This window comes from Terrapene carolina, unplaced genomic scaffold, assembly GCF_002925995.2.
Source record: "Terrapene carolina triunguis isolate 2854851 unplaced genomic scaffold, T_m_triunguis-2.0 Scaffold66, whole genome shotgun sequence".
NCBI lineage: Eukaryota > Metazoa > Chordata > Testudines > Emydidae > Terrapene > Terrapene triunguis.
The window spans coordinates 79117404-79131930 of NW_020664417.1; the positions used below are offsets into that span (position 1 = coordinate 79117404).

General features: G+C 43.1%; 1 protein-coding gene across 1 annotated transcript in view; it reads left to right on the top strand.

Moving 5' to 3' along the window:
* Positions 1 to 14527, top strand: part of STK32B (serine/threonine kinase 32B) — a 264988-nt gene that overhangs the window by 35463 nt on the left and 214998 nt on the right. Inside the window, exon 2 of the mRNA XM_024204530.3 lies at positions 3698 to 3753. Within this exon, the coding sequence (XP_024060298.1) occupies positions 3698 to 3753 (56 nt within the window). The remainder of the gene's footprint in view (positions 1 to 3697; positions 3754 to 14527) is intronic.

The window sequence follows — 14527 nt, forward strand, 5'->3', positions numbered from 1 at the left end:
GCCAAACTCCTATTCACATAAATAGGACTTTTACCTGCCTAAGGAGTGCAGGCAGGAGGCCATGCTCAATCAAATGACATTTTCTTTAAACAGAGGTGTCTGGTTTAAAACCAAATCAATAAAATGTATAAGAAATATCAAAAGGGGTGTAGTATGTGAGTTACAGAGTTAAGCTTGTTTGCAAAGGAGAAAAGCTGCCAAATAGTGGGGTAAAAATCACTCTCTACCATTTAATCAAGAGTGGAGGGGAGCACCTCTCTCTTAACCTTTACATGCTACAAGGATGTACATCTCTGATCAGCTTTGAGATGCTGGTCACTGATCCTGCAAGTCACTCCTTTGGGCTGACTTCAGTGGGTGCAGCTGTGCAGCGTGACTAGCTGGAAGAGGGCATAAAACGGCAGAAACCTCGGTGGATTGGGGCTTCACTAGTTCTGGATCACTGAAAGAACAGATCCCCTGGACACCAGCTTTGATCATGGATTGACCAGGGCCAAGGGAGGGGAGCACAGTTTTTTCAGCAGCAAGCCCTCATTTGGAGCAAAATATTATTAGACTCATCTGTTTGATAAGCTTTCCACCAACAGCAGTGTAGCCCACTCTTCAGTGTGTGTTACGCGTACCCACTGTACCTGATCCATGTAGATGATATGACTCTGCTATTGTTCCCCTTTAACCCACTGCTTTGTTTAGCTCACACTCTAGTATCCTGCTTCCTGGGTTCAATTCCTGGGTGATTATCAAGCAGATATTTGTTATAGCAGCACTAACAAATGGACCAACAATGCTTCCTTGAAGATGCTGCAAGTTAGCAAAAATTATCTAATATTTAAATATATTATAAATATCATTAATTGAGTTAACAAAACACACTACAAGCATTGTTACAGGGTGACACTGAGATGTCAGCCCTTCCCATTGACTTGCTATACATAGGGACTTAGGACTGCAAGGGAGCTCCTGGGTCATCAAGACCAGTCTCCTGCTATCACAGGCAGCCCCATTGTATAATTGCAACCATGTCATATAACTGACATCAACTTTAAGAGGTTCTACTCTCCCATTCGACCTGGGCTGGTAGATATTTTTAACAGGTATGTATAAAGTATGACTAGGAAGTTTTGTTTATTTGTGAGTAGGTTTTTTTTGCCTGAAGTGGTACATTTTCAGAGCAACTTTGCAAAGATGCTATACATAATTTTGCAGATGCCCAGTTAACACAGTGGTGGGCACATTAGAAATGGACAGCCAAAGCTAGAACAACACACAGGTTGCCAGTTCTTGGGTTTTTTTTAAATAAGTTTCAATAAATTTTGCCATTTTCAGTTCATGTGGTTTTGTAGCATTTGGGTTTCACTTTAAAGTGTGATTCTGTTCTGCCAAGTGATTGTAAAAACTGAATCACACATTCCCATAGTTGTGTCTCAATATCAAATTTGCTCAGACTACCAGTATAATGATGGATTTTTGCCTTACCTACCAGCCCGACCACCTAACCTGGGCTTAGAATGTAGTGTGACCTTCAATCTAGCTCATGGAACACTACCACTAAGAAAGGTTCTGAAAGCCAAAATCTGCTCTCTCACACCGTTATGCAAACGTCTCTAGGGCAGATACTACTCTAATTTATATTAGTGTGACTCTGGAGTAAATCCATTCTATGCTAAGATAAAAATCTTCTGAAGTAGGCTTTGTATTACATCTAAGAAAATTGTGTGTTTCTTTTTAAATTACATTTTGCACTGGGATAACAAACCATATAGGGAAGGACTGACGCGGATCCTTTTACACCATCCAAACTCCCTTTCACTTCAATGGATTTTCTGCCTGAACAAAGAGATGAGGCCCTGAGAGTGGTTACTACTACCATTGCTATTGCATATCTGTAACAGGATGGCAGTGTTTGCCTATTAGGAGATCATGATACTGCTGAAAACTGTTAAATTAACTGATTTGCTGACTCACTGGTGCATTTGGCTCATTATCCCATGTGGTTACAAGAGAGGATGGGAGTAGCCTGAGCTGGGACCTGAGGGAAGGAGTGAAGAAAGTGTACGTGCAGATACACTTTAGTATGGAATTTTTAGTTTACTAGTTATTACTGTTTTGAGAATGACCTTTTCAATAATAAATCAGACTTGAAGAGAAGTAACTTGCTTTCACTGAGGATGTGTCTACACTGTAGTTAGACACCTGTGGCTAGCCCTTGTCAGCTGGCTCGGGCTCAGGGCTGTTTAATTGTGGTGTAGACATTCAGGCTTGGAATGCAGCCCAGACTCTAGGACCCTACAAGGTGGGAGGGTCCTCTGTAGCCTGAGCCTAAATTTCTATGGTGCAATTAAACAGCCCTGCAGCCTGAGCCAGCTGGCATGGGCCAGCCACAGGTGTCTAATTGCAGTGTAGACATACCCTGAGTGTCTAGGTTTGTGGCAGAGGGGAGGATCCCATACATAATGACAGTAACACATATTTTTTTTAACCAGACTTTTTGCACTTTCTGTAGTTTCTCTTGTCTGAAGATCTTTGATGTGTTATACAAACAATTTAACACCATTAATCTGGGCTTGAATAGGGACTGGGAGTGGCTGGCTCATTACAGAAGCAGCTTTTCCTCTCCTGGAACTGACACCTCCTCATCTATTAGTGGGAGTGGACTACATCCACCCTGATTGAATTGGCCCTGTCAACACCAGTTCTCCACTTGCGAAGTAACTCCCTTCTCTCCATGTGTCAGTATATAATGCCTGCATCTGTAACTTTCATTCTATGCATCTGAAGAAGTGAGGATTTTACCCACGAAAGCTTATGCCCAAATAAATCTGTTAGTCTTTAAGGTGCCACCAGACTCCTTGTTGTTTTTATACAAACAATGAAATACCCCTATGAGGTTGGCATTGATTCTGGAGCCCTGCAAAATGCATTTTGCTGTGTGGATGAAATGGTGAAAATTCCAAACCATCTCTGCTGTGCTGGGGAACTGTAGACAGTTATTGGTCTAGAGCCAGTGACCTCAAAAGTGGATAAGACTGACTCAGGAGAGGAGTGGAATCAGGCAACCCAAAATTCACTCATGGGCCAGAATTGACACCTATCTCTGGGTGGGGGATGGGGAAAGCAACAGTTGTGGTCATCCACTTCTCACTAGGATATATTCCTCCCTCTCCCTCCCATTGGCCCAGTATTGCCAATCCTAGATGTTCAAAAACCACAAAGTAGCACCCCCCCCCCCCAAAAAAAAATATTGTGAGATTTTTTAAAAAATTAAGTAAAATAAAATTAACCCACTGGTTTCTGAGTATTTAGGTTACATTCAGTTCATACTTTCAGGTTTTTCTCTGCAACAACTATTTTTAAAGAGGGAAGGTCATCTCTGTGTAAGCTCAAAAGCTTCTCTCTCTTACTCTAACAGAAGCTGGTCCAATAAAATATATCATCTCACTCACCTTGTCTCTCTAGTATCCTGGGATCAAACTGGCTACAACAACACTGCATACAATGCTTCCCCCACCCCCATCAAACATATTTTCATTTCCAGGACCTGGGATTTTAAGAAAAACATTAAATATCATGAGAGTTGTGATCAAGTCACAAGAGAAGGCAACATTGCATTATTTTTAATTTTTAAATAACTCTTTCTGATTCTGAGTCTGCATTTTACAAACTATTATTCCTCTCTTTTTTCTATTTGCTTTTACAGTTAATTTTGACCACTTTCAAATACTGCGAGCTATTGGGAAAGGGAGTTTTGGAAAGGTAAGAATCAATGTTTAGTTGTTGTTGTTTTTGGTGATAAAATCTAGCAGCAGATTTCTTCATACTAATATGATGTGCTCATTCACTCTGGTTAGGCTAACCGAGAGAGTTGCATTTTTGAAGCATTTTGATCACAATCAAATTAAGTGCAACTTTGGTTGTACATTAAATTAAGTTACTCTGACTACAGTACATTTGCTTAAGTTAATTGTGTAAATATGATTATAAGTAAATATCTTCCATAGAGTTTAGCAGGACTAAGAAATCAACTTCAAAAAAACCAAATGAAAGAAGTAGTAGCAGACATCTCAGTTAGGCTGTCTAGAAAAGAATGATCTTGTTCTGATCCTGATTTATCTATTTTAATATGATTAAAATATTTCCGTTACAAAGATACTTTTTACATTGATTTAAATACATGTGAAGTTCTATAAGCTGAAATGTAATTATGATAGAAAATGTTTCTTCAATTCAATGAGCATGTGCTAGAATGGGGAAAACCAATGACTTGTTTACAAATGAGTCTATAATAAAGAATCATGTAATAACCAAGATCTTAAATTTTCATATGGATAAATACAAGGCTATGCAGTCAGATGGAGTCATGTTAAGAAAATGTTAGAGAGAGACCATTACTTGAAATGGTAAATTTGAAGCTTGCATATAACTTGGACACCAGATCAAATAATGATAATGAGTTAGACCTTGATTCAGGCGATATTTAGATTAAGCACATGCTCACTGTGTTCTTTGGAGCTACTCCCACACTTATGATTAAGTCCATCTATGAAATTTTTCAGGATCGGGGGTCTTACATGGGTAACAGTGTGTTTCATCTAGCAGAAGCCCAAATCACTTTGCAAGCGGACTTTCAAACTTTTGGCTGTAAATCTTCATTTAGTCCAATGAACTTCATGAGAAGTTTTGCCTGAGTAAGACTGCAGGAATGAGTGTCATGCAAAACTGTATTCAAGTATCCTCTCCCATATCACTGAGGTTCAGCCACCTCTGGGGTGGAACACAGTAACTATTTACTATCACACAGCACTACTAGAATGTCACAACAAACTGAAACTACAGAGATCCTTATTGACTCCATTGTCGGGGGTACAGGTTAGATCCAGGATAAGTATTCATAGGTATATCCAAATGATCCTAACCCTTGAGGGGTCCTTGCATTACTCTCTTTCCCTCAGAGTTGCCCCCTCACCCTGACAACACTGCCTTCCCCAAAAGGCCCTGGCTTTTTATGCCAGATGTAGCCGTTTTGTAAGGGAAGGGAAAACTGAACACTACAGCCCTCTGAGCTCTTCAGGAGCTAGCTGGTGGATCCACTCTTGTCAGTGCCATGTGGGGCAGATGGCAATGCTACCTAGAAGACAATGGTTCATGAAGCACTGTTTGTTTTTGTAATTCCCGATATGAGAGCCTTTCCTGGTGCTGAGTATTTGTTTGGGGTGCAGTTGACTGCAGAGTTCTCTGAACCTTTTTATCATTTGGATTTAGATTCACAGTCCCCTAGAGCACCCACTGAACAATAGGAAGAAATAGAAACATGCTGCTCATCTTTTAACATAATTTGTTTAATTAACAGTTGTCAGTGCAACAAAATAGTCTTCTCAATAATGTACTCATTTATCCCAAAGCAACACAAAAGAATTCCACTCCATCTTCTGTCTCTTTCACAAACAGTAAAAGAAGAAAACACATGTTAAGATGGCCTGTCCTACGGTATCCACAAGGAGGGCATGTCAAAAGCACAGCTTCCAAAAAAATTTTTTTTCAGCAAATCACTTTCAGCCCCTACCATCCATTCAGGAATGATTTTGATCCCAACTTTACCTGTCAATCTCCTTCTGGAACCTCCTCCTGACAGAAAGCACCAAAGCACAGTGTTGTTGCCTCCTCATTTCCTTATTTTGGTAAATTGTGCCTGAACCTGTTGTAATACCCTCTCCCTGATTTATGTCCTGTATTTTATTTTGTGCTTGTAGAGCAGGGGTAGGCAACCTTTCAGAAGTGGTGTGCCGAGTCTTCATTTATTCACTCTAATTTAAGGTTTCGCATGCCAGTAATAAATTTTAACATTTTTAGAAGGTCTCTTTCTATAAGTCTATAATATATACCTAAACTATTGTTGTATGTAAAGTAAATAAGGGTTTTAAAATGTTTAAGAAGCTTCATTTAAAATTAAATTAAAATGCAGAGCCTCCCAGATCGGTGGCCAGGACCCAGGCAGTGAGAGTGCCACTGAAAATCAGCTCGTGTGCCGCCTTCGGCACATGTGCCATAGGTTGCCTACCCCTGTTGTAGAGCATGGCACTTTTCTTGACTTGCCTTTGGGTCAAGATAGGTGAAGTAATATCTTTTACTGAACCAACCTTTGCTGGTGGAAGGGACAAGCTTTTTGAGCTCTTTCTCAGGACTGGGGAAGGTAACCAGAGCATCTGAGCTAAATACAAGTTGAGACAGATTGTTAAGCATAAGGGGTTCACACATGCTAGCAGGCGGTAGGGTGTGTTACAAATCGTTCTAATGAGCCATAAACCCAGTGTCTCTGTTTAAGTCCATGGTTTTTAGGGTCTAGTGGAGTTATGAATTTAAGTTCCCAGACTCATCTTTTGACGGTATTACGCAGGTTTCCTTGGAGGAAGAGGACTAAGAGGTCATATATGGAGTGATCAATTTATGAAAAGTGTTTGCTCATGGATGATATGGTGTTTTTGTCTTTTCTTTGTGAGCTCAAGAGCATAGTGACTGTCTGGTTTCACCCACATAGTTGTTGTTGCGGCATTTCATGTACTGGATGAGGTACACCACATGTTGTGATAGGCATGTATATGATCCATGGATCTTGAAAGGTGTGTTATGTGTGGAGATGTTGATCATTGTAGCAGTGGAGATATGTTTACAGGTTTTGCATCTGTTGTTCTGGCAGGGTCTGGTGCTGCTTTCAGTTGGTGTGCCCTGGTCTGTGGGGAGCTTTCTTCTGTTGATGGGGTTGGTGAGGGTTGGGGGTTGTTTGCAGGCCAGAAGGGTGGGTTCAGAAAAGACTTCTTCCACTGTGAGGTGGTAGGTGACAAATTGGGATGCATGGTGAGCGGTTCCCCCCAGACTGTTGAAATGGGTTCTCCCAGGGAGTTTGGGTGGCCTTTTCCATGATGTGGTCCATATATCTGGTGGAGTGCCCTGTTTAGTGAAGGTGGTTTTAAATGCGTTTAGGTGTGTATGCAGACTTTCTCTTCAGAGAAAATTCTGTGGTTCCTGAGTGCCTGGCTGAGAAACTTATTTCTTGACATTTCTAGGGTGGCTGCTTGATCTGTGGAGGTAAGTGTGGTGATTCATGGACTTCTTGCAGATAGTTGTCTATAGGGTTCCATTGTTGAAGTTGATCATGGTGTCCAGGAAATTGATGCTGGTGTGGGAGTGTTCTAGAAAGAATTTGATGGATGGACAGTGGTTATTAAAGTTATGGTGGAAATCTGAGGGAGTTTAGGTCATCTCTCCAGAGGATGAAAATATCATTGATGTAACTCAGGTATATCATCGGTTTCGTGGTCCATTTTTTCCAGAAATCCTTCCTCAAGGTGGCCTATGAAGAGGTTGGCCTAACGAGGAACCATCCTAGTACCCATGGCTTTTCCCATGGTTTGGATAAAGTGTTTGTTAAATGTGAAGTTGCTGTGGGTGAGTTTGTCAATGCATTTGGGGTGGATTTCAGAGTGATGTATGTTATCTTATAAGTATTTGAGGGAGGCAGTGATGCCATCATGGTGAAGGATGTTGGTGTATGTAAAGGTGGCATCCATTGTGGCAAGGATGGTGTTCTCTGGGAGGTTGTGAAAGTTGCAGAGTTTCTGCAGGAAGTCAGTAGTGTCTTAGAAGAAGCTGGCTCTTTGTGTGGTGAGTGGTTTGAAGATGGTTTCTATGAGTCCTATATTCCTTCAGTAAGAGTACCAGGGCCAGGTATGATGGGTCTGCCTGTGTTCCCTTGTTTGTGTGTCTTGTGGAGCATGTAAAAGGTCTCTAGGGTGGGTTAATGGGGGATGAGGTTGTAGAGTTTCTCTTGGAGTTGTTTGGGGAAGGATTTGATGGTACCTTTAAATTCTTGTGTAAACTGTGGTTTGGGGTCTCCTTTGAGTTCTTTATAGTAGGTTGCCAGAGTTGTCTGTTAGCCTCGTTGACGTAGGCATCACTATTAAAGACTATGATGGTGCCCCCTTTGTCTGCTGGTTTGATCGCTATCTGATGGTTGGATTTAATTGGCTGTATAGCTTTCTTATGTCAGTAGTGGAGAGATTGTGGTAGATACAATATTTGCTGAGAATATCACTGATTTCTTTCCCCTGAAGCAATGGATGTTATCATCCAATGTGTGGTTTTTGTCTACTGGAGGGTGTCCAGTCAGATTATTCTTTTTTTTCTTATGACTGTTGGTGGGGATATGATAGTTGTGGGTAGTGGTATCTTTGTTGTGACAGAATTCTTTGAGCTGGTGTCAGCAGAAGGATTCTTCTAGTTCTCCACATGTTAGTATGGTATCAGATTCTGTGGTGGGGCAGAAATCCAGTCTCCTGGAGAGTACAGATACTTCAGTTCCAGTTAGGGGAAGTCTTGATAGGTTGATGATGTTGAGGTGTTGTGTATTGTCCTCATGGGGGTCCTGGTGTCATGGTATCTCCCAGAGGTGGTTCCACTTTTTGTTTTTGTGTTGGATGGCTGTCATCAGCCTTTTTTAGGGTTGTTCTGAGTTTCCTGAATGATCTCCAGGTAGGTTTCCTGATTTTTATTTTGTTTCCTTCCAGTGTTTGGGAGCATGTGATAATTTCTTGTTTGAGGAGTTCCCTTCTGGAGTATGTAAGATGGTTCCTCAGTTTTTCCGAGGTCCTTCTGCAGAGCTTTCCCACACACTTGGAGTTGTATGTAGTGGTCCGAGGGTTAGAGATGGAGAGTCCTCTGGGGATGATGATGTGTTTCTTGCATCTGCTCAGGAAGTAGATGTTGCTATTCAGTCTGGCTTCCTTCATCATGTTGTTAAATTTCCATTTTAAGGAGCGGTGATTGTTGTTCCCCCTCTTATGGCCACCTTGGCCTCTTTTGTCTTGTGACGGCTGTAGGACTTTTTATGACACTCCTAACTTTATATTTTACTGCTACTGGGATGCAGCGTCTATGTAGATATATCTTAAAGTTACAGTGGTTGCCACAGCATCCTTAGACCTCTGCAGGGTTCGACTGCAGGTGGCAGCTGATATGACAGCTAGGCAAGGACTTTGCACAGCTCAGCATGCTTTTGTGCACAGTGCTCAAGGTGATTCTCTCCATCAGCTGTTCTTCTCTTCCCCTCTGGAGCTAACTCCCTCAGCAGCTACCCTGTCTCCCTAGAGACAGCCTTAAAAACAAGAAAGCATTTTTCCTGACTTTTGTTGACACCTGAGTGGCAGTTTATCTTCAATATTTTACTGCAATAGTATTTGTTGTATGAGAACTCACATGCCACTCAGGAGATAGGAGGATGAGCTCTTGAGATATAAAGACCTGAGAAGTGGCCACTGGACTTTCAAATGACCCTATACCAACATGCCCCATTCTCTCAGAGGAGCACTATCTCTATTGAGATTGACAGGGCAGATGCAGTCTTGTAACTACAGTAGTAGTTCTTTTACTAGAGAAAGTGAAAAGATATACCACAATGGCTGCGAGCAGGATAGGAAAGGGGCCATGGATGTGGAGGGGGAGGAAAAAAGGAGTAAAATTAGTTTTCCTGAAATAAAAAGGTTTATTTACCCTGCTCAGGAGGAGGCTTCTCTGACAGCTAAGGCTGCAATTCAGCAAAGGATGTCCTTAAATACCGAGTGACCTAAGTTCTGAACCTTATTTAGTAGTGATTCAGTAAGGTACACAAGCATATATGTACCTTTGGACAAGTGAGCAGTCCCACTGACTTTGTCCCTAACTTCCTCTCTGGTTTGGGTAGCTCACTTTCCCAGTTTTCTCCTCTGTACCACAGGGCATTGATATTTCACAGTATCTTGAGATCTCTGGGTGAAGGGAACTTTCGAAGTTCAGGGCACTGTACCATTAATATTTCCTCTAATACCCAAAGCTGGCCAAGTCCAGCGGGGAACACAATTGAAAAAATCATTCAAACTGCAAATTCCTAAAATAAGTCCAGGTAACGGTTGTTTTACACCCTATCAAATATTGCAAGTGTGTGCTTGCATCTGAGCTAACTAGATTTTCTTTTCTTCCTTAATGGAGTTCTGTAAAATGTGGGTCTAATCAAATTACAGTAAAAATTATATATTTGGATATTCAATAAATCAAATATTGACTAGGAATGAAATACTATAATTTTCATTTAGCTTTACTGCAGATGTAACCATGTAATTGCAGGCTCGCACAGGCAGGATAATTTGTATTCAGGTGCAGGGTCTACTTTCCAGGGATATTATTGTACCAGACTTCTTCAAATTCTCTGTTCAAATTGTCAAGTACATTGAACAGTCTGCAGGAGCGGCCCCTATTTTACTAGCTAGGGCGGAAAACGTTTGTGGAAACACCACCCCACCAGCAGCCGAAACAAAAAGAACAAAACCCCTCCAAAATACCCCAGAACACCAACCCACAGCCAGCCAATCAGAGTGGAAAAAACAGCAAAATAAAAAAGCCAAGCAGTGTGGCACTCCCTGGAAATTGGCATTCAGGGTCATCGCCCTGCTTGTCTGCCCCCAGAACAAACCCTGACAATCTGACCTCCTTAAATTAAATTATGATTTGAATGTACAAACACTTCCTTCTCCTATATATCGCTGGTGTTGAGACTCAGGGCTCAGATCTGATGCTTATTGGGCACTGGTATAAATCAGAAATAGTTCTACTGAAGTCAAGGGAGCGACACTGGTGTAAAACGGATGTGAGACCAGAATAAGTCCCACAGTCATAGGGCAAGTCTTCACTACCCGCCGAATCGGCGGGTAGCAATCGATCTATTGGGGATCGACTTATCGTGTCTAGTGAAGACGCGATAAAATCGATCCCCGATGGCTCTTCCGTCGACTCCGGAAATCCACCGCGGCAAGAGGCGGAAGCGGAGTCGACGGCGGCGCAGCTGCGGTCGACTCGCCGCCGTCCTCATAGCCAGGTAAGTCGACCTAAAATACGCCACTTCAGCTACGCTATTCACGTAGTTGAAGTTGCGTATCTTAGGTTGACCCCCCACCCCCGTAGTGTAGACCTAGCCATAGTCTATTTTACTGAATAATTGGCAAAGTATTTTCTAATAATCTACAGTTTATGCAACAGCAACACACTGCACCGGTGCATTGTAATAATGTTTCTTGGCAATATGGCCACAAATATTCTTGAGCTTGAAGTGACATGAGAAGATACTGGGCTAGATGTTTTGCCTCTGTTCCAGCTGGTTTGTATTGGCCATGCCTTAAAAGGGCAGCTGAGGGTTCACTGGGTCAGGGAAATTCCTTAGTGGTGTGAAGCCAGGTCTATAACACCCATTTCCCAACCCCTTTCTAAGTTTCTCCAGTCTCTGGCCAGGGCCACCTAGCTGAGACCGTGAATATTAGTGGCTCGGAGCATGAGGGGACAGATCAGGAGTGGAAGATAGATTCTGTATCCCTGTACACTCTATTATCTATTGTCTTAGCAAGTTTGTCCCAGACATAGACAGGCGCAACTTAGTTGGGACTAACAGTGTGTGGGGACAGAGTGCCTCACCTCTGCTTCCAGTTGTCTCCCCTAGGCAGCTGCTCCAGAGCCCAGCACAGAACACCTGGAATTGTGACTCTCCTGGATAGATGGGAGATGTAACAGGTATATGTTCTCCAGCAGGGAAAGTGATTCTCAGCAATCCCCATCATTGGTAGAGGAAGTGTTTGTTTAGGGCCATTTGACTAGGTGGGGATACTGCACAGCACAGTGAATTTCTCTGCAGGGTACAGGTAGCAGATTGAAACTGGTTAAAGAGACAAATTCTGCCATCTTTTTATACAATAAATCCTTTTCCAGACCCCACCTCCAATGGTGGGAGGGCTAGGTAGAATTGTGGTCCTGGGGACCTGTTGAGCAGGGGGTGTAAACCGGATCTCAAATTTGTGTAATAATGTGTGTCCTCCCTTTGCATGTTGGAGAACTCAGAGGCAGAATGCAGCTCAGCACCGGACTTTACTCTGGTTTGTGCCTCAAAGGCGCAATCTAGCTCTGAAGTCATAATCACATCAGTTTCACTCTCCAGCTGGCTCCATGGGGAAGGCAACTCTGTGTGAATATTGCCCTTGTCAGATTCTTTGTCAGCTGCTAGCTTTAAGAGAACAAAATTAGAGGAAACATATCAGTCTTTAGATTTTATCAGGTGAAAGGGACTATTCAATCTCCCAGCGACAGCAGCTCAGGCATGTAGAAACAACTCTCTGTGGCTAGAACATTTTCGTAAGGGACATTTTAAAAATCAGCATCACATACCCTAAAACCAAACTGATAGACAATTTCAGCAGCTGACACTGACACTGAAGCTAGGGGTACCAACTGTGCAGAGCTCTAATTATTGATTTGATATTCACAAGGAAATTCTAAATGGATAACATTTGTAATGGGAGCACAACAGGTGCAGAATCCCACACTTATGTGCAAATGAGGGAACTGTTCACTGGCCTCCCCATTTACACATCAGTTAGCCTGTTTCTCTTTACAAATGTTGAATTTGTGTTCCCATTTTTATTTTTGCACTTGTTGTGGTCCATGTTTCAAAATGTCTCCAAGCATAGGCGCCGACTTCTGCTACTGCCAGTGGGTGCTCCACCCCCCTCTGTCCCCAGCCCTGCCCTGACTCCACCCCTTCCATGAGGCCCCATCCCTATTCCAACCCATTCCCCAAAGTCACCGCCCCAACTCCGCTCCCTCCCTGCCCCTATTCCGACTCCTTCCCCAAGTCCCCGCCCCAGCCCCGCCTCTTCCCTGCCTCCTCCCCTGAGTGCACCACATTCCCACTCCTCCCCTGCCCTCCCAGAGCTGCCAAACAGCTGTTTGATGGTGGCGGGAAGCTGGGAGGTAGGCGGAGGAGCGGGGATGCGGTGCACTTGGGGGGGAGGAGGCGGAGGAGGAGGTGGGGCGGCGGCGGTGGGGGGGAGTTTGGCTGCCGGTAGGTGCAGAGCACCCACTAATTTTTTCCCCGTGGGTGCTCCAGCCCCGGAGCACCCGCGGAGTTGGGGCCTATGTCTCCAAGAATTTGAAAGTATTTAAGCAATACAAACGTTCCATGATTTCCAGAAACTTTCTTAAGTATTTTAATGAAAATTCTCATTAATCTCAAAGAAAATTATATGTTGAAAAAGGTGTAGGAACAAGTTGTTATAACAGTTGCTTTTACGTTTTTTTTAAAGACACATCTTTACAAATTACATGTGTATCCTATAATAACAGAGGGTCTGAGCCCATCATGAGCACCTCCATATTGCTCAACCCCCTCAACTTCAGTGGGAGTGGTGAGAGTTTAGCACCTTTCAGGAGCAGGTGCTTGTTTAAAGCACTTTTAAAATCAATTTAAACACAATATTTATAAAAGTTATCTTAATTTCAAATGTCAGAGCAGATTTGACATGCTGAGTGCATGATCCTATTGGTATCTTAAGACTGGTTTCTGCCACCTTTAAACTGTAGCACCTCACTTTTTGAGCAGTCTCACAGAAATCTCAACAGGGCCCATAGTAAGCAGGCTCTTAATGTAACAGAACAGGTGGTTTCTGAGGAAACCTTGCAATCCTGGCAAAGGATTGGAAGGAATAAAAGTAAGCCAAAGTTCATGTAAGTGAATGACTTCTGGGCTTTGGGTGGTGAGTAAAAAAATCAATTGCTGGTTGATTTACATAGTGCATCGGGAATTTGGTTTGGAGCATCTAGCATTCTATAAGCATTCACTTAATTTCAGACTGAGAATCAAGAAAATCTACTGAAACGCCTGCTTTTTACACTCCTACAGAGCTTGGACAAGTTTGAACATTTTCCCTCTCACCTTCCCTCCCCCATCTTTTAATGCTCCCATACACATATAGGGAATTGGGGAGAATAACAACAACAATAGGGAAAAAAAGTAACAGCTTGTGGTGGTGCTGTATTGACATCTTGGCACTCAGCCTGTAGTTATCCTGAGTTCTTTCACTAATAATTAGACTTCCACTGACTATATCAGGAAAAAAAAAACACTTAAAACTTTTATTGCACTCACCATTATACATCACTGATGGGCTTAGCCAAAACTTTATCATCCTTGTTTTCCTTGATAACTAGACCCCTTCTATCATCAAGAAAGGCAATCAGAAGCTGTATTTATTCACATCAGAAAATCTGACTTTAACTTTATATGTTAATAGCATATAATGCCTTAGGGATTGTCAGGGGGTTGATGTCTGAGCCTGGCTGCACCACCTAGTGGCAGTGATCTGGGCCATGCCGCCCAGTGACAAGCGTCAGTGGGCAATGGTAGGGGAACCAAGACCCTTCTTCCTCTACCCAGGGCCGGCTCCAGGCACCAGCTTGTCAAGCAGGTGCTTGGGGCGGCCGCTCCGGAGTGGGGCGGCATGTCCGGGTATTCGGCGGCAATTTGGTGGATGGTCCCTCACTCCGCCTCGGAGCAAAGGACCTCCCGCTAAATTACCGCCGCAGATCGCGATCGCGGCATTTTGGGGGGGGGGGGGGGCGGCTGGGGGGGGCCAAACCCCTGGAGCCAGCCCTGGCTCTACCAGGTTCCAACCCAGGACCCTGT